The sequence below is a fragment of the Venturia canescens genome, chromosome 1 (genome assembly GCF_019457755.1).
Source record: "Venturia canescens isolate UGA chromosome 1, ASM1945775v1, whole genome shotgun sequence".
NCBI lineage: Eukaryota > Metazoa > Arthropoda > Insecta > Hymenoptera > Ichneumonidae > Venturia > Venturia canescens.
The window spans coordinates 33,341,229-33,366,800 of record NC_057421.1 but is presented as its reverse complement, the minus strand read 5'-3'; the positions used below and the strand labels follow the sequence as shown (position 1 = coordinate 33,366,800).

The 25,572-nt window shown below is 35.2% G+C and overlaps 3 protein-coding genes across 3 annotated transcripts; 1 reads left to right on the top strand and 2 right to left on the bottom strand.

Annotated features, from left to right (window-relative positions):
* Positions 1-1,634: 1,634 nt before the first annotated feature.
* Positions 1,635-6,450, bottom strand: LOC122406184 (myb-like protein X). The gene is made up of 4 exons (XM_043411478.1): positions 5,700-6,450; positions 3,752-4,043; positions 3,116-3,476; positions 1,635-2,867 (listed from the first exon to the last, which is right to left on the bottom strand). Exons 1-4 carry the CDS (start codon positions 6,132-6,134, stop codon positions 2,840-2,842), a joined length of 1,116 nt encoding a protein of 371 aa, XP_043267413.1. The 5' UTR covers positions 6,135-6,450; the 3' UTR covers positions 1,635-2,839.
* A 3,573-nt stretch (positions 6,451-10,023) lies between these two features.
* LOC122419442 (tektin-2) lies at positions 10,024-13,039 on the top strand. The gene is made up of 7 exons (XM_043433988.1): positions 10,024-10,069; positions 10,265-10,427; positions 10,724-10,984; positions 11,070-11,240; positions 11,453-11,675; positions 11,822-12,045; positions 12,468-13,039. Exons 1-7 carry the CDS (start codon positions 10,024-10,026, stop codon positions 12,667-12,669), a joined length of 1,290 nt encoding a protein of 429 aa, XP_043289923.1. The 3' UTR covers positions 12,670-13,039.
* Positions 13,040-14,618: 1,579 nt separating this feature from the next.
* LOC122406176 (U3 small nucleolar RNA-associated protein 6 homolog) lies at positions 14,619-19,873 on the bottom strand. The gene is made up of 7 exons (XM_043411464.1): positions 19,571-19,873; positions 18,322-18,448; positions 18,102-18,242; positions 17,597-18,018; positions 16,941-17,280; positions 15,998-16,343; positions 14,619-15,052 (listed from the first exon to the last, which is right to left on the bottom strand). Exons 1-7 carry the CDS (start codon positions 19,660-19,662, stop codon positions 14,712-14,714), a joined length of 1,809 nt encoding a protein of 602 aa, XP_043267399.1. The 5' UTR covers positions 19,663-19,873; the 3' UTR covers positions 14,619-14,711.
* Positions 19,874-25,572: the final 5,699 nt, after the last annotated feature.

Genomic DNA, 25,572 nt, shown 5'->3' with positions numbered 1-25,572 from the left:
ATTCAATAATATAGTTCCATTAGATTCATCACCGAAATGTGATTGGTTCGAAGTATACTTATATTATTCAATTAATGACCAACGATCAAGTGATCGTTGTTTCACTTAAGGAGGGTGGATCACCAAATCAAAATAATCAGAATTTAATAAAATTTAGTGATAACATTCTTTGGCATCTTGTGTACAAATACAATTTTTTTCAAATTTTTTTACCACATGGTTATCGCATAATTGAGCGTTAAATCGAAGTTCTTATGCACGATATGTATAACTATATACAACTTGATGTAAACTCTGCTTATACACGCCAACTTTAGACGTGTTCAATTACTCGAGAGTTATGTGGTAGAAAAATCTAAAAAAATTTATATCGTCTTATATAGTTCTAAAGAATACATTTACCAAATTTTATGAAATTCTTATCATTTTGAAATTCTTTATATTTTTAACATGGCAACATTGTATCGTCGCGAAATAGGAAACCAATTGCTCATTAATTGAATCAATAAGTTTTAAGGTACAGTTTGCATCCTAATAATCTAAAAGAGATTAGATACAATGCTAAAACATTGAATTTGGTCGTATATAGTACAAGTTCGGGACGAGAAATATTTGTACTACTGCACCCTCCATTGCAGGAATATATCAAAAAAGTTCGTTCATGAGTAACTATTGAATTGAATTTGAATTATTTGTAAATAGACTCTGATGTAACCACTGAGACCGATAAGCACGAGAAAAAAAGAACATTCATAGCTGTACTTTTGTGAATATTTCGTGAGAACATAAAGAGATTTTCCTGCCTTCGTGAATACATTTTGATTAAATTTTCCCACCTACGTAACTCGTAGACTCGAGTTTTAACCCTAGAACGCATGACTGGGGTGTGAGCACACCCCACGCGAACTTCAAACCACGCTCCCGTCCTAACAAGCGACATTATCGACTGATTATCGACGGATTTTTTAATATATAAATTCAATTGAAATTAGTTTTATCGTACATCATTCTTTTCGTTATAAAAAAACGAAGAAAATGGTGCAGGATAAAGTCAGTTTAGCATCGTAGGACCGGATTTATAAGCAGAAAAAGAGTGGGGTGCGTTCAAACCCCGGTCATGAGGTTGAGGGTATGAAAAAAGGCACATGAGGTGTAGGGTTAAGCCAGCAATTTCAAAAAAGTTATTTAAGGCGTTCTATACAAATATTAAGTGCAAAAGAAAATAAGAGAGAATCTGAGATTACATGAGTTTGTTCTCGACATCTGTGATATTTCGGGAGAAAGATAAGTTCCACGTTATACACAAACAAACAAAAAAAAATAGTCAATCTAGTTTTTCTTTAAATATTAAGTCTTTCCGAGTATCACCTCCCTCTCGTGACGTTCAAGTTATAGCTGTTAGAAAACACTTTGAAATGACGCCTCAGGAAGCACATATCTGAAAGTTATCTCAAGTAGATCTATCAGTTACAAGGTTAAGGAGTTCAGTGACTAAAAAGTAGATATATGGTTTGAAAGCCATGTTTAGAGGAATCCTTCCAGCATCACCGGCGTTCATCTCTCTCTCTCTATTAAAAATTAAAAAAAAATTAACCGGTCGATTATTTAGAACCGCACGCAGAAAGCATGTTCTATTTAAAATTACAATATAGATTGTTTATTTTATACATAGTCACCTGTATACACAATAGGAGATTTCGTTTTTGTTGCCAAGTTGCTACTGACAATGTAAAAGTGAATTTTCGCGCTACATAAATTACGTTTATCGCATTACAGCCGTATTTTCATACTAAAAAAAATCTTATCCTACATATACTTGGTGAAGGTAACAATCATAGTTATTGTGTGATGGGTACAAGTTTAGAGGTTTTTGAAGAGCAAAAAAAAAAGAAAATTGGATCGATGGGAATTCTACGAAGTAACAATTATTTTCTCCAATCTAGAAAGGGATATTTGGAGGTTAAAAATGAAAACAGTTTTTTTTCAATATTTTGTCTATAATTGTACATACACGTTGACAGCTTTTTGGATAGAATTAAATTTACGCTGTATACTCACATTGTGATTTTTTTTCTGTTCTGACGTTGAGCATACATATCTTTGTTTCTTTCATTTTTATTCAGTGTTCTTATTTTCTAAATCGCACGCTCTTAAAGTTGTCAGTACCTTTGTGAAAATCACTTAAATTACACTGTTACCCTCTCGCAGTACATATTACTTTTCTCATTCGTAACCACTTATTATTAAAAAGTAAGCAATTAAAAAAAAAATTTAACGAAAGAAGAATTGAAATGAAGTGACAATCTTTGACTCAGCCGGCAGATTCATTCGACCAAAGTAAACAATGTAGATACAAATTACGCTTGGTGATTTTTATCCTGTACTAAACGTTGATAGTTTTCATAAACTTTCTCGTAATTTCTATCGCGATAATCTTTCAATATATAATTATATATGTATATATATGTCAAGAGATTTTCGTGAAATAATAAGTGAAGCCTGGTTACATAAAATGAAGAAATTGTGCCGTGTCCCTTTTTTGATATAAATGCTCTATTTCGGTCTCTTTTTTTCCATAATCTGGAATAACAGTGTTTCTAGAGACAAAGCGAGAGAGAAATAGAGAAGTGATCAACTTAATAGGATTATTCTTGAAATCCTAAAGAAAAAAAGAAATATAAAAAAATTGCTTTTCGTTTGTCTTCGTTTTTCAAGGGCATATATTCGTCTGATGATGAACTAGTAGAGGACAAACTAAAAGCTACAAATTTCACGTGTTTTACTCATACGGGGTAATAAACTTTATATTCAATCGTGCGTTCTCTTTCCGTGTCATCATTTATTCACTGCACTGGTAATATGTGGTCCTGTAAAATAATAATTCGGGACTGCTAATAATAGATCATACAGGGATTGAGGAAAAACAAAGCAAAGTGAAGCAAATAAGTTTTGAACGATATGAAAAACACTATTATTTTTTCCAAAACTGACAATTGGAGCCTCGCAAACTTTAAGATGCGAAGTTATTTCTGTTTCGAAAACAAAAACTAAGTGAATGAGAAAAAAAAGGGTCGAACGGAAAATAAGGCAAAACAAAAACTGAAACAGTATTTACCGTTGCTTGTCCACGTTTCGACGCGACCATCTTCTACCGCTTTCGTGAGTGGTCAAAGTATAACGTTTTGTATGCGACGGATTAGTCCTGAGCTCGCGACCTTCTGATGATTTGGCTTTTTCCACCTTCTGCATGAACTTGGATATTAGTTCAGGACAATTGAGATTCTCTTCGGGTTCCCACGTGTCATCATTCGAATTGAAACCCTTCCATCTGATGAGAAATTCTCGTTCCTTGTTCTTCTTAAAATGTACTTCTATAATTTTCTCGACTTCAAACTCTTTCGTTTCATCTTCTTCTTCTTCTTCTGCATCTGCATTTGTTTGTGCTTCTTTTTTTTTTGTACTCTGAGGCTGCTTATCTGAAAACGAAAAATATTTATAAAAATCAATATTATTTAACAATGAGGTCTGAAGACACACTCTATTTTTCCCGGTTAACTATTATTCAAGTGGTCACTTTTTTATCATGACAGGTTGGAAGATGTTTTCATTCGTTTTTCCTAAGATATGTGGAGCGTAAAAAGTAAAATTAAATTTTTCAATGCTCAATATTTCATATGAAATGATTATTGAAACTTTTTCTATTAACATAATTATTATATTATAGTGGAATAATCAAATGAATTGAAGTTACCTTTATCCTTTTTGCCAACAGACTTCCTAGTTTTTTTAGACTTAGACGTTGGAGTGGTTTCTATCGGAGTCGAGTTTTTATTGTCATTGTCGTTTTCAAGTTTCTCATTCTCCTCTGATGGACGTTCTTCTTCTCGTTCATCTTCCTCATCCGCCAAGAAATTCTCAATCAATTTTGGACAATTAAGATCCTTCTCCTGCTCCCAAGTATCTGAATCCTTGTTGTATCCTTTCCAGCGTACCAGAAACTGTCGTCTACCCTTAATCGTTCTGTGAGCAACGATTTTTTCTACCTGAAAAAAGAATATTAGATCATATATATGATTTTAAAGAATTTCTATTCATGCAAAAGAAGCTGAAGCTGATTTTTCTTTAATTGAGACAATAACAATGAGACGATTTTGTTGAAGAGATTAATCAACATGAACACTGAAACGAGCCTTTGTTTGGATACATTTTTTATAAGGTCCTCAGACTTTTAGAAAAAAAAGTTATACATCAAGATACATTCGTGCTCAATGTTACGGTACACTGTAGAATACCAACATTTGTGAATAAACCAATTTATGAATAATAAATTATCTCATGTTTAATCGCTTATAGGATTCAAGTATTGCAAACCGTTTCAAACAGATTCGTGGTCATATTGATTATCAATGGGGTCAGAGTAGATTCCATATGGTAATCACAGCGAAGTTATATTTTCAGGAAATATATAAAAATGTCTGGCAAAATTGAACATGCAGAAGATTTTGTCATAATTTTTACATTGTCTGGAGAACAGTAAAAACAAATGGAGGAAACAATATGCTGAATATAATTTTCAGTATGCGAACTAAACATTCCTCATACTTTCAAAGATAAACGTTATTACCGGAGGATAACTATGACAGAAATAACCGATCACTAAAGTATATTCACAAAATTTCTGATATCTTTACTGTTGTAAAGCTTTATTGTTTAAAAATGTGTAAATGTCAATGGTAACATGAATGAAATTTCATTTATGTTATCAACAAACTATGCTCCATTAGTTCCATAACATTAATATTATTATTGTTAATGATATTTTATCTAAAAGTTTGAGAGAAACGATTTGGGAGAAAATAATTATAAATGATGATCCATTTTTCTTAAAAAAAAACACAATAATAAAACAAAGCACAGCTCTGGGACAACAAATTGAACCACCATAAAAAAATTACTAGTTATTGTACACATTTCAGAGTACTTTTTGAAATTTTTTGAAACAAATCGAGAGTAGCATACTGACGAAAAAAAATTATTTTCGTATATTTTTGATAAAAATAATCATAACTCGACAAATTCTAACAAACATTTTTTTACAAAATATATGTAAAACTACAATTTTTTTGTCTGAAACATTTTTCTGTTTAATCGTAAACTTCCAGAATATAATGATATTTAGGAAATTCTGAAACATTGAAAAACTCGAAAAAATGCGATCCAAAAATTCTGAAAAAATTTAAACGTCTCTTTTTCATATAACTAAGAAATTTTTCAAAATTTTATTTTTCTGGGAGTGGTCAACTTTTTGACTGCTCGAAATGGCATGTGGTGGCCTGGTATATATTGATAATACTTGATAACTAAACCGGAATAAGAGCGCCGTGTAAACGTAGTCAATATCGTTTAAGGTACTTTATCAGTTACGTGAGTGCGAGAGAGATAGCTGCAAAAATGGTTGTACGGTTTATTCGGACATCCTCGATTTTTTAAGAAAAATACAAGTTCAACCGTGTTCTTTGATAAAATGAGAATAGCGTGTAACTCATATTTTCTTTCAAATATCAAGCTACTCGGAATAAAGCGTGCAGCAGGATTTTTATCGACTGAACAACTGATAGATCATCTTAATGGTAGAGCCATGCTTTGAGCGCGAAAGTGTCCGCGTCGAACGCACCCATAATGCAATGAAAAAAGCATACCTCGTATTCATTATCGTTATCCTGGGAGGTTGAAGCAGCAGCGGCAGTGGTTTTCGATTTGTCTTTTTTACGCTTCTTCGCGCTATTTTTGCGCTCGTTACCATTTTCTTTTTCGACTTCGGGTTTCGTATCAGGCTCAATACTCGTTTGTTCCTCGCCCATCTCTGCGTCATCTTTATTGTGAGAATCCGAATTGGGAACTGGTACCGGTCCCGAGTCGTCCGCTCGTTTCGACCGTGGACGCGATCTTTTTTTATTGTTGGGAGTGATTTTAGCAGTAGTCTTGCTATTGTTGATATCGCCGGTATCGGATGAATCAACGCTCTCGTTAGCGGTACCTCCGTCCCCACCGCCATTTTCCTCAGAGTTAGCCTCAGCGTCGCTGGATGTTTCGGATTTTCTTCGCTTACCACCTTTTGCTCCAAGTCGGCGCATTTTTAATCCTTCACCGCTTCAAATTTCCCCGATGCACCACACCACTGTCCACTATTGATTATCCGAATATTATTAAATATCCGAATCGTTTCGGAAACCTCCTTTTTCCTCACTATTTTTTTTAACTGCCTACTGAATGATGTACTGCGTGCTTTCAGCGTCGCATCACTCCGGCACTCTGGTCTGGTCTTTGGCCGCCGGCTCTTGACGAACCCCTAGTGTCGTGACGACAAAACACACGCCACTTTCTCTCTCTCTCTCTCTCTCGTTCCCTCCACGATGAAACTTTTTACGACGGGCCGACGATCTCTTCCTCTTCTCTTATCCCTTCTACTGCGCGTTATCAATGACTACGTTTACACAGCCCTCTTATTCCGGTTTTGTATATACAGACGGGTATATTTATATATATCGACAGATATGCATTTTGTATATTTATATTGATATAACTAAACCGGAATAAGAGGGCTGTGTAAACGTAGTCAATATTTCGCAATTATGTACCGCGATGTACATGAATAACATGTTTCAATTTATGTTTTCAATGCAGGAACGATAGCAACGCTGTGTTTATTTGTGAAAACGCGTCTCCCCGCACAATATTTTTATTCCATTATTTTTTGTCAGAAAATACATATACATACCCTATTGGCTTCGCTGTGATACACTTACGAATAAAACAATTGTTATTTCGAGCGAATATAACTTTGGGCACAAAAAACGGTCTAAAGAATATCTAGCCGAATAGGGTGCGCGTGGTTGGGTACGCTGGGTTACGCGTACCGAACTGCTAATTACATTTCAATGCTTACACGACAGAATTATCACGATTCAATACGCGCCACGTGAGATTTGCTCAAAGCACTATTTTGGACGAATCGGATTTCAAGCTTGTGTCAAAAAAAAAAAAAAAAGAAACTCTTCCGTTCAGCGTTTCACAGAAAAGTACTTTCTTTCGTTATAGCATTAAGACATTTTGTATGGCTGAGCTTTCGAATTTAAGCGTAAACTTGATTATATTCATTCTCAGTCAATAAATAAGTTATTTGAAATCTAAAAAAAATTCTTCTGAAATCTTTTTCTACTAATGATCGCAAAAAACAAGTTTTTTTTTTCATTTTTAGAAAAAAATCACGGTCGTACATACAGGTCTGGAAACGACGGTAGGAGGATGGGTCAAAGGAATCGAGCAGAAACTGTTTCACTTTTCGAGTTCTGACTTCAATATTTCTCATAAAAAAGAAAATAATCAACTGCAACTGGTAAAATTTAAATATGAACACTAGGGTGTGCCGAAAAAAATCGATATTTTTTTTCGGGCTTCACAAGCATTTTTCTTATTATTATGCTAAACGATGAAGCTAACTGAAAAGGGACAGCTCGAAATAATATTATTTCGGCCAACCCACCGCATACTTCAATTTTCCATAAGAAAAACACATGAAAAAAAAACTTCGGTGAATATTGTTCCATATAATCTGTAAAAAAAAAATCACAGATATTCTACTTACGTATTTTTGTAGAGAATTGAATTCCCTACAAATAAAGTCCGTAGAGTCAACTAGTCAACGATTGTAGCAGTTTGAAGTTTCTAACATCATCAAGCCAGATTTCGCATGTAACAATTTCTATGTTCGCATTCGCTCCTTTTAATGGCGCTGTTTAAATTGGCCTGAAACCTAGATGTTTTCTTATATTTTTTGAAAATAATGCAACAAAGTAACAACTGTAGACTTGAACAGTTCGGCATTGCGCCAACGTGTGCGCTTACAGCCCTCAAATGGTTCGGCCTTACGCTAACACGTAATTACAACAAGTAAGTCAATTCAATTGTAAGCATGGGAAATGAATTGATGTGTTTTCTCTCTCTTTCTCTTTTCCTATTAGATATATCTGTGCATTCGGTTTGGTTAATTGAGTTTCATAATTTATTCAAACAAATATATAGTGGAAAGACAAACAATTTATGTCGTTCTTTCAAACAAATGAGAACAGTATGTACCTGATATTTTTGCCTAGATAACGATCCTAAAAGCCATTTTAGAAAAATTATACGTAAAAATAGTTTTCAGCCCAATTCAAACAGCACCATTAATAAAAAGGAGCGACCTCGAAAATAGAAATTGATACATGCGAAATTGATGGTGTTAGGCCACTGACTCTACGGACTTTATTTGTAGGGAATTCAATTCTTTACAAAAATACGTAAGTAGAATATCCGTGATTTTTTTTTTACAGATTATATGGAACAATATTCACCGAAGTTTTTTTCACGTGTTTTTCTTATGGAAAATTGAAGTATGCGGTGAGCCGGCCGAAATAGTTTTATTTCGAGCTGTCCGTTTGGCTAGCTTCATCGTTTAGTATAATAAGAAGAAAAATGTTTGTGGAGTCCGAAAAAAAAATGTCGATTTTTTTTCGACACACTCTAATAGTGAACACATCAATTGTATAAATCATTTTCAATTGTATTAGAGTTCACTTTTTCGAATTTTCGACTGTACTGAGAGGTTGCTCGATTTGTTTATAATAACACTGAAGAATTACTGTGCTTAAAAAAAATCACTATTTCGTAAGAAGCGACGTTTTTTAAATCCGTAATTGGCTAATTAAATTCGAGAAATTAGTATAAAATTATACATGTCATTATCTCGTCAATGGATTATGAAACGAAGTCGAATCAAGAAACTATTATTTTTTCTTAGAATGAAAAAAAAAGTAAACGTTCCACCGCATGTATTATTTGAACGACGAAGACTCTCTTCGATCTCCGCACTTAGTTCATTAAAACAAGAAACCGCTTCAATTTCTCAGTTTGAACGCTTCCGCACGTGCAGATACGCCCTCGAGGTCGATGAATTGCACTTGTACTTGAACCTGTATTTGAGTGAATCCGCGTCTCGGTAAACGCTACCTTGATTCCTTACTCACCTTTTGTCAGAGAGCCAATTGATATCGTTTGAACCTGAAAACCTTCTCTTTCTTGTGATATTACAATGATTAAGATAGATCATGCCGGAAGGATCGTATTTTGTGGGTGTCTAAATTGGATCGATTTTTACTCTCTAATGAAAGATATAGTCACTTTGAATTAAGTCAGAGTCATTAATTCGAAATTGTAAATACATTTTTTCACCTTATCTTTTGTCCATCACTGACTGAACCCGAAATTTCGTTCGTCACTGGCTAAAATATAATAGTTTTTTATGTAAAATATCGCATTAGGGAGCGAAAAGGGAAAATACGAGGGGAAATGGATCGAGAAAAAATATCAATAAAAAGATAGAACGTTATGACAGTAATAGCCCTAGCCAAAAAGAAACAAAATTCTGAAGTTAGCAAATGTGAGGCTATTCGAGTGCTTATTATCAATTTCGTTCAATATTTAAGGTAATATATCTTTATTAAAAGTAGGACAGTCGTCTCAAATTTTTTCTCAAACCTTCATCATATACTTCATTGTTATGGTATACTTTTTCATAAACTTCGTAAGAAGGGTTCATTCGTTATATGGAAAGATAAACGATTTTTTACGCATAGTCCCAACAATCCTTTCGCGTTTATCTCAACACCAATAAAAGGAACCCTTTAAAATTTGATATGCGGGTCAGTCGACTACCCATTTAAAGTCTGTCTAAATTTCAAGACTTTCTTAAGAAAATCGTTTCGTGTATGAACTATCTTAATAAAATACATACATGTTCTTTTTCCCATCTCGTCTTTCTTTCTCGTTGCCGTAGCAACGATACTTGTTTGAAGTATTCACCCGTATACTGTCTACTACCATCCATTGACGTTTAGAATATTGGCTGCACGTAATCGTTCGTTGAACTATTTGATTATTTGAATATTTATTCCGCCAAAAAAACAAAATTTTCATTGTAAAACGATGGCCAAATCCGTTCCTGTGTTCGAAAAACCTACAGCTCATCTAGGCAAGTAAATGTTTCAAGAAAACGTCCAATATAACCGAACGTCATTTCGATTATTCTCTAGTTTGCATCCTGTAGTGTCTTCCTCTTCATTAAAATCCTCTTTTGCACAGTGTAAACGCTTTTCTCCTCATTTTTTTCTACCTGTATACTTGACAACTGTTTATTAGTTTTATAAATGTCAAATTCATGGAAAAGGTCTGCCCGACTGGTACGCCAAGCAATGGGAGCTACAAAAAGCTGCCGATGTGCGGAGATCGGACGCTTTCGACTTACGACATGCGGCCAGGATCATTCGCGACGAAACAAAAATCAGAACTGAATGGGATACTTACATGAATAATACGAGACTGGCGGACAGGCGAGTATAATGTCATTCATAAAAAAAACGCTCTTCATTGGGCTGATTACGAATCTGCTGCTATTTTTTTTTTTTTTTTTTTTTTTTTTCAAAAGTTAAGGAATGTGAAGATTTATCTATAAGAAAATTGGTATTGAACATTCAAATATTAAAAACATCTGAAAGGCTTGAACATTTACTTAACAACAATCTTATGACCGAGTTTCTAATATAATAGATTGAGTTTCGAATCTCTACTGTGATCAGTGTGGTAAAAATCAGGGTTTCTGTATGATTGATAGGAAAAATATTTACAGGATAACAGAAATATCGAGATGGCATGCAATTTTGGAAAGTTTACTGAAACGCATTGCTTTCGAAACTGGTATTTTACGGGACGAGAAAGCGGACGCGGAAAAAAATCTCGAAGTTTTGAATATACCTTTGCATATAACAGCTCAGTGCATCTCGATGAGAGATTGCCGAAGGGGCACCGAGCTCACTTACGACGAACCTGACAAAGAACTCAAAAAGGAACTCTGTGTTATTGAAAATGTCAGGAAATTAATTACTGAAAGGTGCAGTCCCAAAAGTTTTCTATTCGCTGAGGGAAAAATAGAGAAAATTAATAACCGGTATGAATGAAATGGTTATTTTTTTCAGTGTTCAGGCTGCCTGGCAAAAATTGAATCGACTAGAAGAAGTTCGTTTCAAAGTTAATCTTGATTTGGAAGACAAAGTCGAGTCAATTGAAATAGAAAAGGAAAATTTACAGCTGAGCCGTAACTCTGCGAGTATCAGTTACAAACCTGATGCTTTGAGAGTCGTCAAGGGGTGAGATTGAAAAAGTTAAAAAATATCAAAATAAGTTTCGAAGCGTTTTTAAGATAACTATTTTTAAAATGAGTTTCACCAATCACATTAAAAACTGAAAACTTTCTGTGATACTGATTATCCTCAGTTTTCATTTAGTTTCTTATTGAAAATCAACCATTTTATTCCTTTTTAACTTATTTCGAAGCTTACAAAAATATATTTTTTACTAGTTGCATTCCTTACGAAACTTGGCTGGAACACTGTCGATACACGAGATTATTGGCAGACAACGAACTCAGCGATACGTACAATTTTCGCGAGTCCATGCACGTGACACGAGAAAGAGCAAGCAATGATATAAGGGCCCAGCAAGATTTTACTGATTTTACATTGAGAAAGAGAATCTATCAAACTCAAAAAGCGAGGAACGAACTCGCCTGGCAAAAACAGAAGGTAAATACACCAAGAATTCATTTATTTTGTCTGCCAAAGCTCAGGATAATTCAATTTTATGCAAGCAATGCATCAAGTTGTATTAATCTGCTAATTTTTTTGAAACTTTTCCATTTATCTATATCAAAAGTTTCTTATTTCAACAGATACAAAATGAAATGGAATTACTTATGAAAGAATTACCGAAATTGGAGGATGCATTGAGGAATAAAATCGACGCGATAAAGTGCGTCGAAACGAGATTGGAAAATCGAACGTATCGCCCAGGTTTTGAACTTTGTCGTGATGAAATTGAATTCGGATTAAAAGACGAAGTTCTTCAACTGCGACAAACTAAAGAAGATCTGACAAGTAGAATTAATTCTACGAGGTACAATGAATTCGAATTCTTAAATATTAACGAATTGTTACACCATTTTATGAGTATGTTTTTACAAACTCCGCGTTAAATGTTCAAGCGACGACGTTGTGTCATTTTATTGGATTGTTAATTCTAAAGAATGTTTGATTAATCACATATCAATCACGAAGATTCGAGATTGTTTATCAACGACGGTTAAAAAATTGAATGAAATGAACCCGGAATGCGAATTGAAAGATTTTTTCTTCGGGCAATGAAGTTGTGTTTTTTTTTCTTTGAAATGTGGGTTGCTTTGTGAAGAATTAATCAACGCGAGCAAAGATTCAGGAATACTAGATCGGGTTTTTGTCCGTACTATTTTAAGGTTTATATTCGAAAGTTAGTCAATTTAGCTCGTTCAAAATTCATCATGCATATAACTTTGATTTTAGAGCTGCGTACAACGATCTGGAAACACTTTTAGTTCGCATCGATCGTAACTTGGAGGACAAGGAACACTCACTTATGACTGATATCAAGTGTCTGGACCTGAGATCTGCTTTGAAGACTGGCGATCGTGCCAAATTGCCAAATGAGACTGATCGTAATATCGTCCTCACTAAAATGGAACATGAAATACCTCCAGAATCATAGATCAAGGAAGAAAAAACCAATTTCAACGAAATTTCAGTGCTTGTACTATAATGATTTTTTGGCTTTCTCCGATGTTGCTTTGATCAACCGAGCGATCGTAAAAGAACAAAACTAAATTTAAAAATTACTTATTTTAATTACATGGTCCTACAAGAAAAGTCCCTCGATTTTATAACCAAACCCATATACCACTATAATTTTGGACGTGCTAAAATTGAATCGACCATCAGAATTTACTCAATGAGTTCGTATTTTTAGCCTTTCCTTAACCGGTTCACTGGTGAGCTTTTTTCCAGTTTTTGTGCCAAATTTGGTACGAGCCAATATGTTACCGAAAATCACGATAATTTATTTCTGAGGGTTTTCGAGGTTGCTGATTCCATTTTCATGTGATAAAGCATGAAATCTTCGCAGTGAAAAATTAACAAATTTCACCCTAAACCCTTATTTTTCACATTTTTGGGGGTAGCGAATTTTGTTTGATTTCGATGAAAAAGTCCAGTGTGATAAAAAACTAAAAATTTTCATGTCACGTAGCATGAAAATCCATTGAAAAAACGAAAAATTTCACCCTCAACCTTCGATTTTTCCCATTTCCAAGAGTAGTGAGGTGAAAATTAAGTTCAAAAATCGACTCAGCGACCCAAAAAACCACTGTATACCAATTTTTGTCCAAATCGGTTGAAAATTGAAAAAGTTATTTCAATATGTACACATATGATACAAAACCAGAATGGGCCCGACTTTTTTTGTACATATATGATCCAATACCAGTCAACCGGTTAAAAAATACCTTGAAATCGCTAAAATGACCCTTCAGCCAGTTTTGTAATCTTTGAGCCCGAGAGTTCCTCTTCTGAGAAGTTGGTGAGTAACATCCGAAGTTGTTCACGAACGGGGGGCATTGTTGTTGTTTTATTCGTACTGTGATTGGTCGCTGGGGCTTTCAAATACGGAGTCCTGCTGTCAGCTTGACAATTGTCTACTGTCAATTTGACAGTTGTGTATACGCGAGTGGTTATAAGTTTTTTTTGGGCGCAGCAGCGCTAATGAACCTCAGTATACAAAACAAATTTATCCCCCCCCCCCCCCCCCCGAATCCACTCTAAACAGGGTTGGAATTTTCATAGACAAAATATACATTTTAGCGATTTTGAGATGACCTTTAAGGAGGGTGGCTACGTTCGTCAAATTGATAAGAAATTGATCAAATTTGGTGATAATGTTCTTCAACATCAAGTGCGAAGACACAATTTTTTTCAAAATTTTCTTCTGCTTAGTTATCGAGTAATTACGGATTAAAGCAGATTTCTTATGCCCGGAATGTATACCTATATATATGGAAACGCTATGCTTATACATTTGAACTTTAGTGATCAATTACTCGATAACTGTACAGAAGAAAAATCTTAAAAAATGTGTATTGTCAAATTTGGCCCTAAAGAATATGTTCACCAAATTTTATTAAATTCTTATCATTTTGAAATTTTTAATGTATTTAACATGGTTTAGCATGGCAACATTGTATCGTCGGTAGCCACCCTCCTTAAGGCGAGGGCCGAACACGATTCTTTGAGACGGTTTTGATGTGTATGTAGTTTCCGTTTCAGCACATTCAAATATATGAATGTATATGATTCTCGTTAGCAGATCAAGCAAAATCTTCTTTGTGGTGCTACGATGTATTTACAATACTTTGAATGGCACATTCATTTGGTAACAGATACGGCTTGTTTTGTCTAAGTCATTTTTTGATGTAATATTATTGTGTTTCAAACTCTTCGTCATAAACATCTTGATAATAAAATGAAGGTGTGATGTCAAAATTGTCTAGTATTTGTTTAATGGTTTAAACCATCTGAAATGCACCAGTTTTTTTCGTTCAGGATGAATTTTAGAATAAATGTGGGAACGGAAAATGGATGGAAAATTTCATGGGATCATACCTGTTTTCGATGATCGACAGTTCGTATATTTCTTTTAAAAGTTCGTATAACTCATTTTTTAAAATTCACATATGAGTTTTTAGCTTGTCGGCATTTTCATGCGATTGTTTCCATGGCTTCAGGATTTGCTTTTAAGAGACTGTACTCGGAGATAAATATGTTTGATAACGCCGGTTCCAATGTTTTGATTGCACGTTTGTAAAGATCCGCAACTTTTTGGGGATCCCCGTGTTTGATCTCAAACGTTATATAGTCCATCCAAACATCAGTGTTATTTTCGCCGAATTGTAGAGTCGACAATTCGTGTGGTCGCCTTGCGTGTCTCAGAGAAATTTCCGGTTGAAGCAACTCTAAAATTGCCATTTTTTTGTGCATTTCCAAACAAATTGGTGGCTGCAAACAAAGCTCGTTGTAAATCTGCCGAGCAGTCTCGATTCCTAGAGGAACAAACGATATTGGCATGAATTTTTCTCGGTCACCAGAAATATAAAACGATGTTTCATTTTTTTCACAATCGAATGTATATTTTGCCATCAGAGGCTTTATACTAAAGGTCTATTCCTCCCGAAAATCTTCTAATTCGTTGACTGTTTCTATTGTTATTAATATTACTCCAGGATTACTGCCATCTAAATATACTTTCGGTTAAGAATGCAAATGCTAAAAAACGCATTCAATTACCTACGTTTTTGTTGTGATCCAAAGCAAACTTTTTGTAAATTAGAAAAACTGAAACGGACATCGGTTTCAGAATTTTATAACTTTTCGCAGATATACATTTTTTTCGATTCAGTGATGTAATGAAAATTCATCAAATTCAACAAAAGCATTTAGTTCTCAAAAATAGCAACTTAGAGTCTTTCTATTCTATAATAGAATAGCTCCCTTTTAAGGAGTCACATGTCATTGGAATTTTTTGGAAAAATAAATTTTTCATTTTTCATGAATTCTTATAATACAGCGACGTAGAGATTTTTTCTGGAAATTTTAAATTAATCCGTTGAAAATTGAGGGGGTTATATAGCAGTTTTCGTAATTAGGTTTCGTGGACAGCGCGACGTCGGTATACCGGAGGCAGGTATGCGCTCAATCTAACAATTGCGAAGCGAGTCTATCACAAACACAGCATCGAATCGAAGAATTTTTCCCTCTGCATATATATTTTTTTTTTATCACGGAAAATGAACCGATTTTTCCACCGAAAATAAAGCTTGTACTTTTACTTTCGGTCGAAGATATACCTACTCTTTGCGGTAAAAATAAAAGGTTCGAAACTGCGAACCAAATTAAAAAACAAAAAAATAAACGCAAACGATCCTTTTTTTCGTCGGCAAACTAGATCCCTTAATATTATTAGGTATGGAACAATTTTCGATTAAAACCTTTGGTGAGAACGATCCACTCGATGTAGGACGGTTTCATCTCTTTTGCAATACTTGGTTCGACTTTTAACGAAGCGAGAAAAACAGCTTCCACCTTTTCCGGGTTTTTCGCTTGTGCGTCCATGAGTCTCATCCGCCATAAAGGCAAAGATTTTTCTCCGAGAATTTCTGATGCTTTCGTGAATTCTGCAACCGCCTCAACGTCACGTCCTGACGTGAGAAGATGTCTTAATTTGGCGTGCCAAAGATTGACGCTCGTTGGTGAGGCGTTGGTCGCCCAATTCAATACTTCGTATAATCGTTTTTGCGAACTTTCGTCTTTTTTGTCATTATTCAACATCTCGACCTACAAGACAATTTCAAGGTTATATTTTAGAACATTTTTCAACTCTGTTTCTATATTGATTTATATAAAAAATTGTTCAGCAAAATGTGCACACGCCAATTTTACATTTTTCAATCCTGGGCCCCATTCAGCCTATGCTAACTTCACATATTTGTGCCTACAAAAATTATGATTGATATGGATTAAAATCATCAAAAATTGAACTTAAGATGATGGATCAGTCGGTAATCACAACCGTGAGTGCGAGAGAGATAGCTGCAAATTTTGAAAAGGAAATTTTCCCACATCGTTCGTCTGATTGAAAAAATAAAAATGTCATCGGATTTTTGCGATCGTGCTGCGTACGACGACATTTTTATTACTTTAATCGGACGAACGATGCCAAAGAGTTTCAATTTCAAAAATTCGAGGTGTGATTACCGACTGATCCGATAATGCTTTGAAAAAATTTATTAGACGAAAAATGAAAGAGAACACTGATCGTGGATGAAAAGAAAATATAATTGGACAAGTTTTGTTTTTATTACTGTCAACAAGTTTTTATTCAAAATCAATATAGAAAGATAAATAAAAGTAGGAAATTAGAAAACTGCTCACCCAGTGCATGTAGTATTTTTCACGCAATTTTTTTGCTTGATGTGCTTGAACCAAAGCGTTTTTTAGAAGTTTTTTCTTGTAATTTGGCAATGCGGTTGAATCCTGATTTATTTCCATTAAACAATCTATGTAATAAGACCACATTTCCTCGGTCCTGATTCTCTTCACAGCTGCGAGATAAACTTCGTTACATGCGCTTATACGATCTCTCAGTGAACTCGGCCCGTTATCAATTTCCATAGGAGTTTCAGCATCGGTTGGTTGTGGCAAGCCTTCTAACTCTCTTCGAGCCATTGTGTCCCACATCAAAGGTTTGTTCGAATATTCTTCAATCATGTCACTGTCAAAGAGCGTACGAATCATTATTGTAAATGCAAATAATATTTGATCAAGTAATTCAGCAAGAGACTTTTTAATTTAAGTAACAATTATATTTTCGTCTACTAGAATCTAGTATAGAAGCATTTTGTGTCCATCAGATTGTCAGTGACTTCCAAAAATTATTATTTGAGATTTTGTTTGTTCTTTTTTACCAAAAATACATTAAATATAGAAATGAATCTTATGAATTTTTATGATTTAAACTCTATTTTTTATCATAAACAAACAATTTTATGGAAAAAAGGTATGTTTTCATGAGAAGATTGATTTCTTACCTAACGATGATATTTTGAAGTTTCTCGGTATTGTCATATCCCTTTGCAATATTCAACAATTCAACTACGAATTTGATGTCTTTGACTCTTTTCAATGCTTGTTTATAAATAATGCAAGCCCTTTTGTGGCCAATTGACATTTCATAATCATTGTCCACAGCTGGTGTATCAGTGACTTTATCATTTCCATCAGTTTCGTTGCTTTTTTTACTAGCCTCATCTAGCTCCAATTTAAAGGCGTCTGTCAGAAGCAATTGGGAATCAGGATGATGGTGCAATCCTCGTAACAAAAACTGACGAGCATTCTGAATGTTTTTACTCTCCTCAATTTCCCATCGAGCAGATATGTGCCAACACTTTGGTTTGTTCTGATGAACTTGGAGCATTCTCCCTATCAATCTACTGACGCAGCCATGAAATTTCTGAAAATCATTAATTCTTGAATCAGGAAAAACTTGAAATTCTTATAGCATACAATTTATAAACATTGTTCTATTTCACTTACAACGTGTTTGCAGAACTTCATATAAGATATCCAAAATCTTATATCATCCTGGAATCTTGCTATTGCTTGTTTGTACAATTTGTTTACTTTGTTTGCTATTGTATAATCAATGTCAGATTTTTTTTGGGTGATGCCGAATTTCTAAAAATAAATACATTAACTTCAAAGTTCCCAAATCATAGCCTTTTTTAAAGGCATTGGATGAAATGTTTAATTTTACCTCTCGCCTTTGTTTAACAAGCTTCAGAAGATCCATCTCATACTGTATATACCTAAGATAATCCTCCTTGCATTTTGAATGTCTTTGCAGCTTGTATTCATACTCTTTCCGTTTCTTTGCTATGCTCCTGAGATTGAAATATCGATTGGAGATTTTTTAACACAAAAAAATCTCAAGATATGCAATGCAAATTAATGAATGCATAATAGGATATCAAGAACAAGGGGCAGGATTTAAATTCCGAACTGCGAGAAATCAGAAGGCTCAAAATTCCAAAAATCTAGCTGGGGCTCGAAATATATGGATATATCGCACTAGTCAGATTTTCTGACTTTTGAGCCTTCTGACTTCTCACAGTTCGGAATTTCAATCCCGCCCTAAAAACAAATAGAAAATAATTTTGATCACTTGCTCATAATATAATATCAATTGGTAGTATTTGCGATGAAGATAACAAGAGCGATGTTAAATGTTCAAGGTAGTATTTATGCTTCCTTAGTTTCCATGAAATTTTTGTCTAAAAAATTCATTTGGGAAACAACTATGCTGACCATATTTTAGGATTTGAAAATGTCAATTTTTTTCTAATGATCAAACCTATTATCTGGATTGTTTTTTTAATTCTCAACTACAGAGCTACATACGAGAGTTTGACTAAAATGCAGTAGGACGGTGATAGAAATGAAAATGAATATTCAAAGATTAGTGGGTTTTATTGCTGAGGTACGACGCTGAAGTTTCCAACGTTGGAGTCCAACGAAATGAACGAAAAAAACGTTTTTAATTCACCAATTGTTTATTTCACGAATCGTTGGTGCAGCTTGAAAAACTACGAATCGCAAATTTGGCAGGGAACAAAATAGGAGAATTACTGGAATTATTGGAGAGTTTTTTTCGATCATTTCGTTGGACTCCAACGTTGGAAACTTCAGCATCATGCTGAGGTTCAGACTGAGAATATTAAACTTGTTACTTGGCGAGTATTAACATTTCCATAAAGTGAAAGAACTTAAATTCTCAGGGTACTTCACAATTTTCATCCAAGTTTTTATATACTTAACGGAACATTTTTACAAACATAGCGACAGGCCTACCTTTCTATACTATATTGCTATCAGATAAGACTATGAGATTCTCTGATACAGAAATAACAAATAAATTAAAATTTGAGAGAATTTATTAGTAAAATGCAAAAATACTGCGAAAAATATTTGAACGTTGTAATACTTGTACGTAACCTACAACATACCGGATTTCATTTTTATCGAACAATTTTATCCGTTCCATTTGTTCGAGCTCTGGGATCATATCCTCGCATCTTTTTTCCACAAATTCTGCCATTTTGGTGCACTTGTAATTAAACCAAAATGTTGCAAACTTTAAGTCGAAAAATCTGTTCTTTTACTTTTCGATCATGTGTGTACGGTTTATCCGGATTTGCTCCATGCGTCCATACCATACTAATTCATCATGATATTTCATAGAGAATGTACGAGCAAAAACAATATAGATTGCCTAACTCGTGAAGCTTTTGAGATCTACGCGGTTTCGACGACTCCCATAGGGATGGTGCAGATTTGATAGAGGACAGGTCGAAAGTACTCGCGGCGCCTCTAATGTCATAAATTATAAGCTTTTGGGGGTAGCACTTTCAATACTTTGATGGAAATATAATCATAATAATGTAATATATATATAATAATACAATAATGATAAAAGACCCCCAAAAGCTTTCACTTTTCATCACTAGTGGCGCGGTAGTCTACTTGCACCATCCCTATTGGACCTCATTGGGCAAACAAGGGCAACATAGTTGGCTGCTATATTGCTTGTGTTTTCCTTTCCCAATATTTTCCGTTCGGCAGTCTGCTCCGCTTCGGCTCTGTGTTCCTTGGTGGCTGTGGATCACTGTGGATGATTAATTGTAGGATGTTGGTAAAGAAGGATCCGCCACAGCTGTGGTATAGGGACCGTGCGCAACGTCTACAGTGTCACTATGCGGCCAATTTCAAAACTTCCTAGGTGCAATTTGAAGCAGGCGCATATGGGAATTATTACTTTTCGCATTATTTAACAAAATAAAATTATTATTTTTTATCATGTCTCGATCGAGAAAATATTGTTGCATTCGAGAGTGCTCTAATGCATAATTTCGACGCCGAGACGTTGAAGTATCAGTAAAATTTTATTATTTCCCAGAGGGCACAGTCCATTTTCCATGGAAAAGTGAGAAACGGACCAAATAGATCAAAAGGTTAAACACTGTTAACTCATCCACTAAACTTTCTGTTTCGACGACATTTAAAACGTCATTCGATTCAAACAATTTTTTTTCTTTTACGTTATTTTGATTTTGAATGCGATCATTACACCGGCACACAAAAAAAAGTGGTATCTAGAACCAGACCCATCAATCTCTATGTATTTTGGCCCGCTGAATCCGAATCCAGGGTCAGATTGGCCAATATACCTCCAAAATTTTGAGTAAATTCCAAAAAACCACAAAAATTGCGGAAAATCGCTGTTAAAATAAGCATAATAAAAGTTCTCTTCGCCTTACGCGGGGGTGTTTTTCATGTAATTTGACGTGCTGAATCTGAATCGAGGGTTAGATTGACTGATACACCCCCAAAATTTTTAGAAAATTCCAAAAAACTGCTAAAATTGCGGAAAATTGCTGTTAAAAGCATGATAAAAGTTGTCTTCGACCTTACGCGGGGGTGTTTTTCATATGTAATAATTTGATACGCTGAATCTGAATCGAAGGTTAGATTGACTGATACATCTCCAAAATTTTTAGTAAATTTCAAAAAACCGCAAAAATGACGGAAAATTGTTCTTTAAAGCATGATAAAAGTTGTCTTCGACCTTACGCGGGGCTGTTTTTCATGTAATAATTTGATACGCTGAATCTGAATCGAAGGTTAGATTGACTGATACATCTCCAAAATTTTTAGTAAATTTCAAAAAACCGCAAAAATGACGGAAAATTGTTGTTTAAAGCATGATAAAAGTTGTCTTCGACCTTAATCGGGGGTGTTTTTTTATGTAATTTGATGCGCTGAATCTGAGTCTGGAGTCAGATCGGCTGATATACCCACAAAATTTTGAGTAACTGCAAAAATCTCTAAAAGTGGGTCAAAATCGCTAGCATGGGTAGAAGAAGAGTTTTATTGATCTAGATCGAGTACGCTCTTTTTGTATTTTGATGCTCTGAAACCGAAACCGGGCGTCTATTTTAACTTGTACGTCTCCAAAATTTTGCTTCCATGGAAAAAACCGGCTAAAATTGTTCTTTACGAATTTCGAGCAGCTCAATCCGATTCCGGTAGCTAGTAGTCCCGATCATGCGCACTTCCATCGAAGATCGTAAAAAATAACAAAAAAATGTCAAAAAATAGTTTTTTAAATGTTTTACATATGCATGATTCATCTTAAACTGTACACAAATAAAAAGATCTATATATTTTGTATGCAATAAACTAGAAACTGGGGAAAATTGTATAAAAAAGTTGAATATAAAACTATTGCAGGCATGATTGTTCTTTCAATTCTGCTTAATTGATTTTTTTTCACTTTCCACAATAATACGAGAAGAAAAAAATTTTCATCTATCTTAAACCGTCCTTCTCTTGTAACGAATTCTTTTCTCTTCGAACGACCTATGCAGTGGGTTTCTCTTCCTCTTTCTCTCTTTAGCGTCCAGCAAAAATCTGCCATCATATTGATATTCCACCTTCCCTGATACCGATTTTCCATTTCGCTGATGTCTTGATGAAATCTTTCTCCTTGTTTTTCACTTAGATCTCCAAGGTTTTAGGAAAGTAATCGAGGTGGGAGTGTAGAAAGTGCAGTTTGAGATTCATCAAGCAACCCAAGTTTCTCAAAATTTCCAACAACTCTTCAACTAAATCCTAGTAATTGTCAATTTTCTCATTTCCCAAAAAGTTCTGAGAAACGTTTTTGAAACTTTGCCATGCTGCCTTTTCAGTATCGTTCATTTTTTTAATGAAATTTTTGTCGCCAAATAAACTACGAATTTGTGGTCCATCAAGTATACCCTCCTTTAATTTTGCATCGCTCATCGCGGGAAACTTTTCTCCCAAATACTGGGAACAATCGCCATCTTTGTCCAGAGCTTTGACATACTGCTTTATAAGACCAAGCTGAATGTGGAGTGGTGGTAGCAGATATTTCGAAGGATTGATCAATGATGTTCGTATGATGTTGTTACGGACTAGATTGAAGTTTGTTCTTGTTAGCCACTCTTTCTGAAAATAGTGTTTTGTTCTGTCTCTACTGTCTCATAAACATAAAAAGAAGGGATTTTTCTGAACCCCGATTGTTGACCTAAAAGCAGTGTTGCAATTTTGAGATCACCACAAATTTGCCATTGATGTTCCGAATACTTTATTTTCTCCAACACCAATTGTAAATTTTCGTAATTTTCTTTCAGCTTGGTCGAGTGAGCTATTGGAATAGGAGCATATGTGTTTCCGTTGTGGAGTAGAACGGCTTTGAGACTTCTTTTTGACGAATCAATGAAGAGTCTCCACTCGACGTTTTTGTATATGTTAGGTTTGAATTTATCCATCAAGTCTTTCACATCTGAACAGAACACCAATGAATTCTCTTCGTCGTTTGGGAAGAATTGCCGAAACTCTTTCTCCCTGTCACGATAAAAATAAGCCGATGTTCCTTTCGATAGCAAGTTTTTCTTTTTCAATGCTGCCGCCAAGTATTCAGCTCTGTCCTTCGGCAGTCCTAAATCTCGTATGAGATCATTCAATTCTTCTTGGTTGAAGGTTTGGGGAGCTTTTCTTTCATCATCTGGGAGGTGATCGTCATCTTCGGAACTTTCTGCTTGATAGTTCTCAGCAACATCCATGACTATCTCTTCATCAAAAAGCTCCACATCCATCGGTCCGGTAGTTCTGATTTCATCCACGTCCACTATTTTTGCTGGTTTCTGCACTGATGAAACATTGGCATATACAATTTTACTTCTGGAATTTTTCATGAAACCAATGATGTCGGTCATATAAACATAGCAATTCCCTTGACCTATCGGTGTAGATAGTATCATAGGTTTTGTGAATTGCAAGGACTCTTGCTTTCTGGACTTATCCATCGTAGCAACATTGTCTTACACCGACCACAAACTGTATATGGTATCCAATTCGCACTCCAGTCTACCATTTTAATACCGAAGCAAACCTCATAAAAGAATTTTAATCATGCCTGCGATAGTTTTATATTCAAGTTTTTTATACAATTTTCCCCAGTTTCTAGTTTATTGCATACAGAATATACAGATCTTATTTTTATGTACAGTTTAAGATGAATCATGTATATGTAAAACATTTAAAAAACTATTTTTTGACGTTTTTTTGCTATTTTTTTGTTATTTTTCACGATCTTCAATGGAAGTGCGCATGATCGGGACTACTAGTTACCGGAATCGGATTGAGCTGCTCGAAATTCGTAAAGAACAATTTTAGCCGGTTTTTTCCATGGAAGCAAAATATATTTTGGAGACGTACGAGTTAAAATAGACGACCGGTTTCGGTTTTAGAGCATCAAAATACAAAAAGAGCATATTCGATCTAGATCAATAAAACTCTTCTTCTACCCATGCTAGAGATTTTGACCCATTTTTAGAGATTTTTGCAGTTACTCAAAATTTTGTGGATATATCAGCCGATTTGACTCCAGATTCAGATTCAGCGCATCAAATTACATAAAAAAACACCCCCGCGTAAGGCGAAGAGAACTTTTATTATGCTTTTAACAGCGATTTTCCGCAATTTTTGCGGTTTTTTGGAATTTACTCATAATTTTGGAGGTATATTGGCCAATCTGACCCCGGATTCGGATTCAGCGGGCCAAAATACGTAGAGATTGATGGGTCCGGTTTTAGGTACTTACCACTTTTTTTTTGTGCTGGTGTTATTGATCGGACAAAAACCCTATTTGATTACTTTAATTATTATCTTTTTCCGAAAAATTAATTATTTTCAATGATATACAGTCAAAATATCATCAGAAAAATTGCATATTCAGACACGAGAGAGCGCGCTCATCGACTGTAGTGCTGCTCTCTATAGCTCACGCACGGTCCCTATGAAAAGAATGGTTGAGGAATGCATTTTGTCTCAGGTACAGTGGCAGACTCATCGGTGAGGCTGATGCCAACTGTACCCTACCCCAGACGCTGTGGATCGTAACTCCCGGGCGGCCGTAAGGTGACGCACGTATGCTGTGCCTACGCGTTGGTGTAACAACCTAAATTCCGCCCGCGACTAACGTTGTTTATGGCCGTAGCGGAGCCACTCCAGTGGCCAGGCTAGCCTCACGGATAGAAGTGAGGCTAGCCAAAAAGGAAGAAGAAGAAGAAGAAGACTAACGTTGTTTTCGTTATCAATTATCCATGTGGAGTGTATATATAGGGTACATTCTATTCTATTTTGACAGCGTTAATAGCGCTATTTTGCGTTCGACTTGACGTTGTAAATGCTACACGCGTTTAGATGGGTGCGTTTAGAATTGTATTCAAAACGCTCCCGACGTTCAAGTGGTTGAACGCATCCACAGAAAGAATCGTCTGTTATCTATGTTATCGTACTACTGCTTGTTTCGCTGTCTTCATTTTTCGATGAATCCAGTGTTATTTCGTGGAGTAATTGAAAAAGAACAAGATCACTTGTTGGTTCCACCATTTTGTAATCGCACCAAGTCGAACATGACGTGAACGCAGCCAGCGTCACCACGTTCACTTCAAATCGAACACGTTTTAGCGTTATTAGCGTTATTAACGCTATTAACGCTGTCAGCGTCCAAGTAGAATGTACCCATAATGAGTTCAAAAAAACTGTTACTGCCTGTTGGGTAGCACAAACAAGAAGTATCAATTACAATAACCCTCACAAGTTTTTCCCCAAAATCAACGCTATTCTTCGCCTAAAAAGCAGCATTGGTATCCAAACACTAAGAATCACTAACGACAACAGTGAGTTCAGTAATAATATTTTTCGATCCTTTCCACACCTCGTAGATCGAACTAGCAATGAGGTCTTAGCCACAGAGTCTTGTGACAAATTGGAAATCATCGGAAAATATCTTGAGTCGATAAACTCTCCGAGATACACCAATGATAATATAGCCACCCGGGATATGGTTCAAGGTCTTTCAAGCAAACGGCGGAGTGGAAAAAACAGCTCAGAAGATTCAAGCAAACATTCACCACCTTCT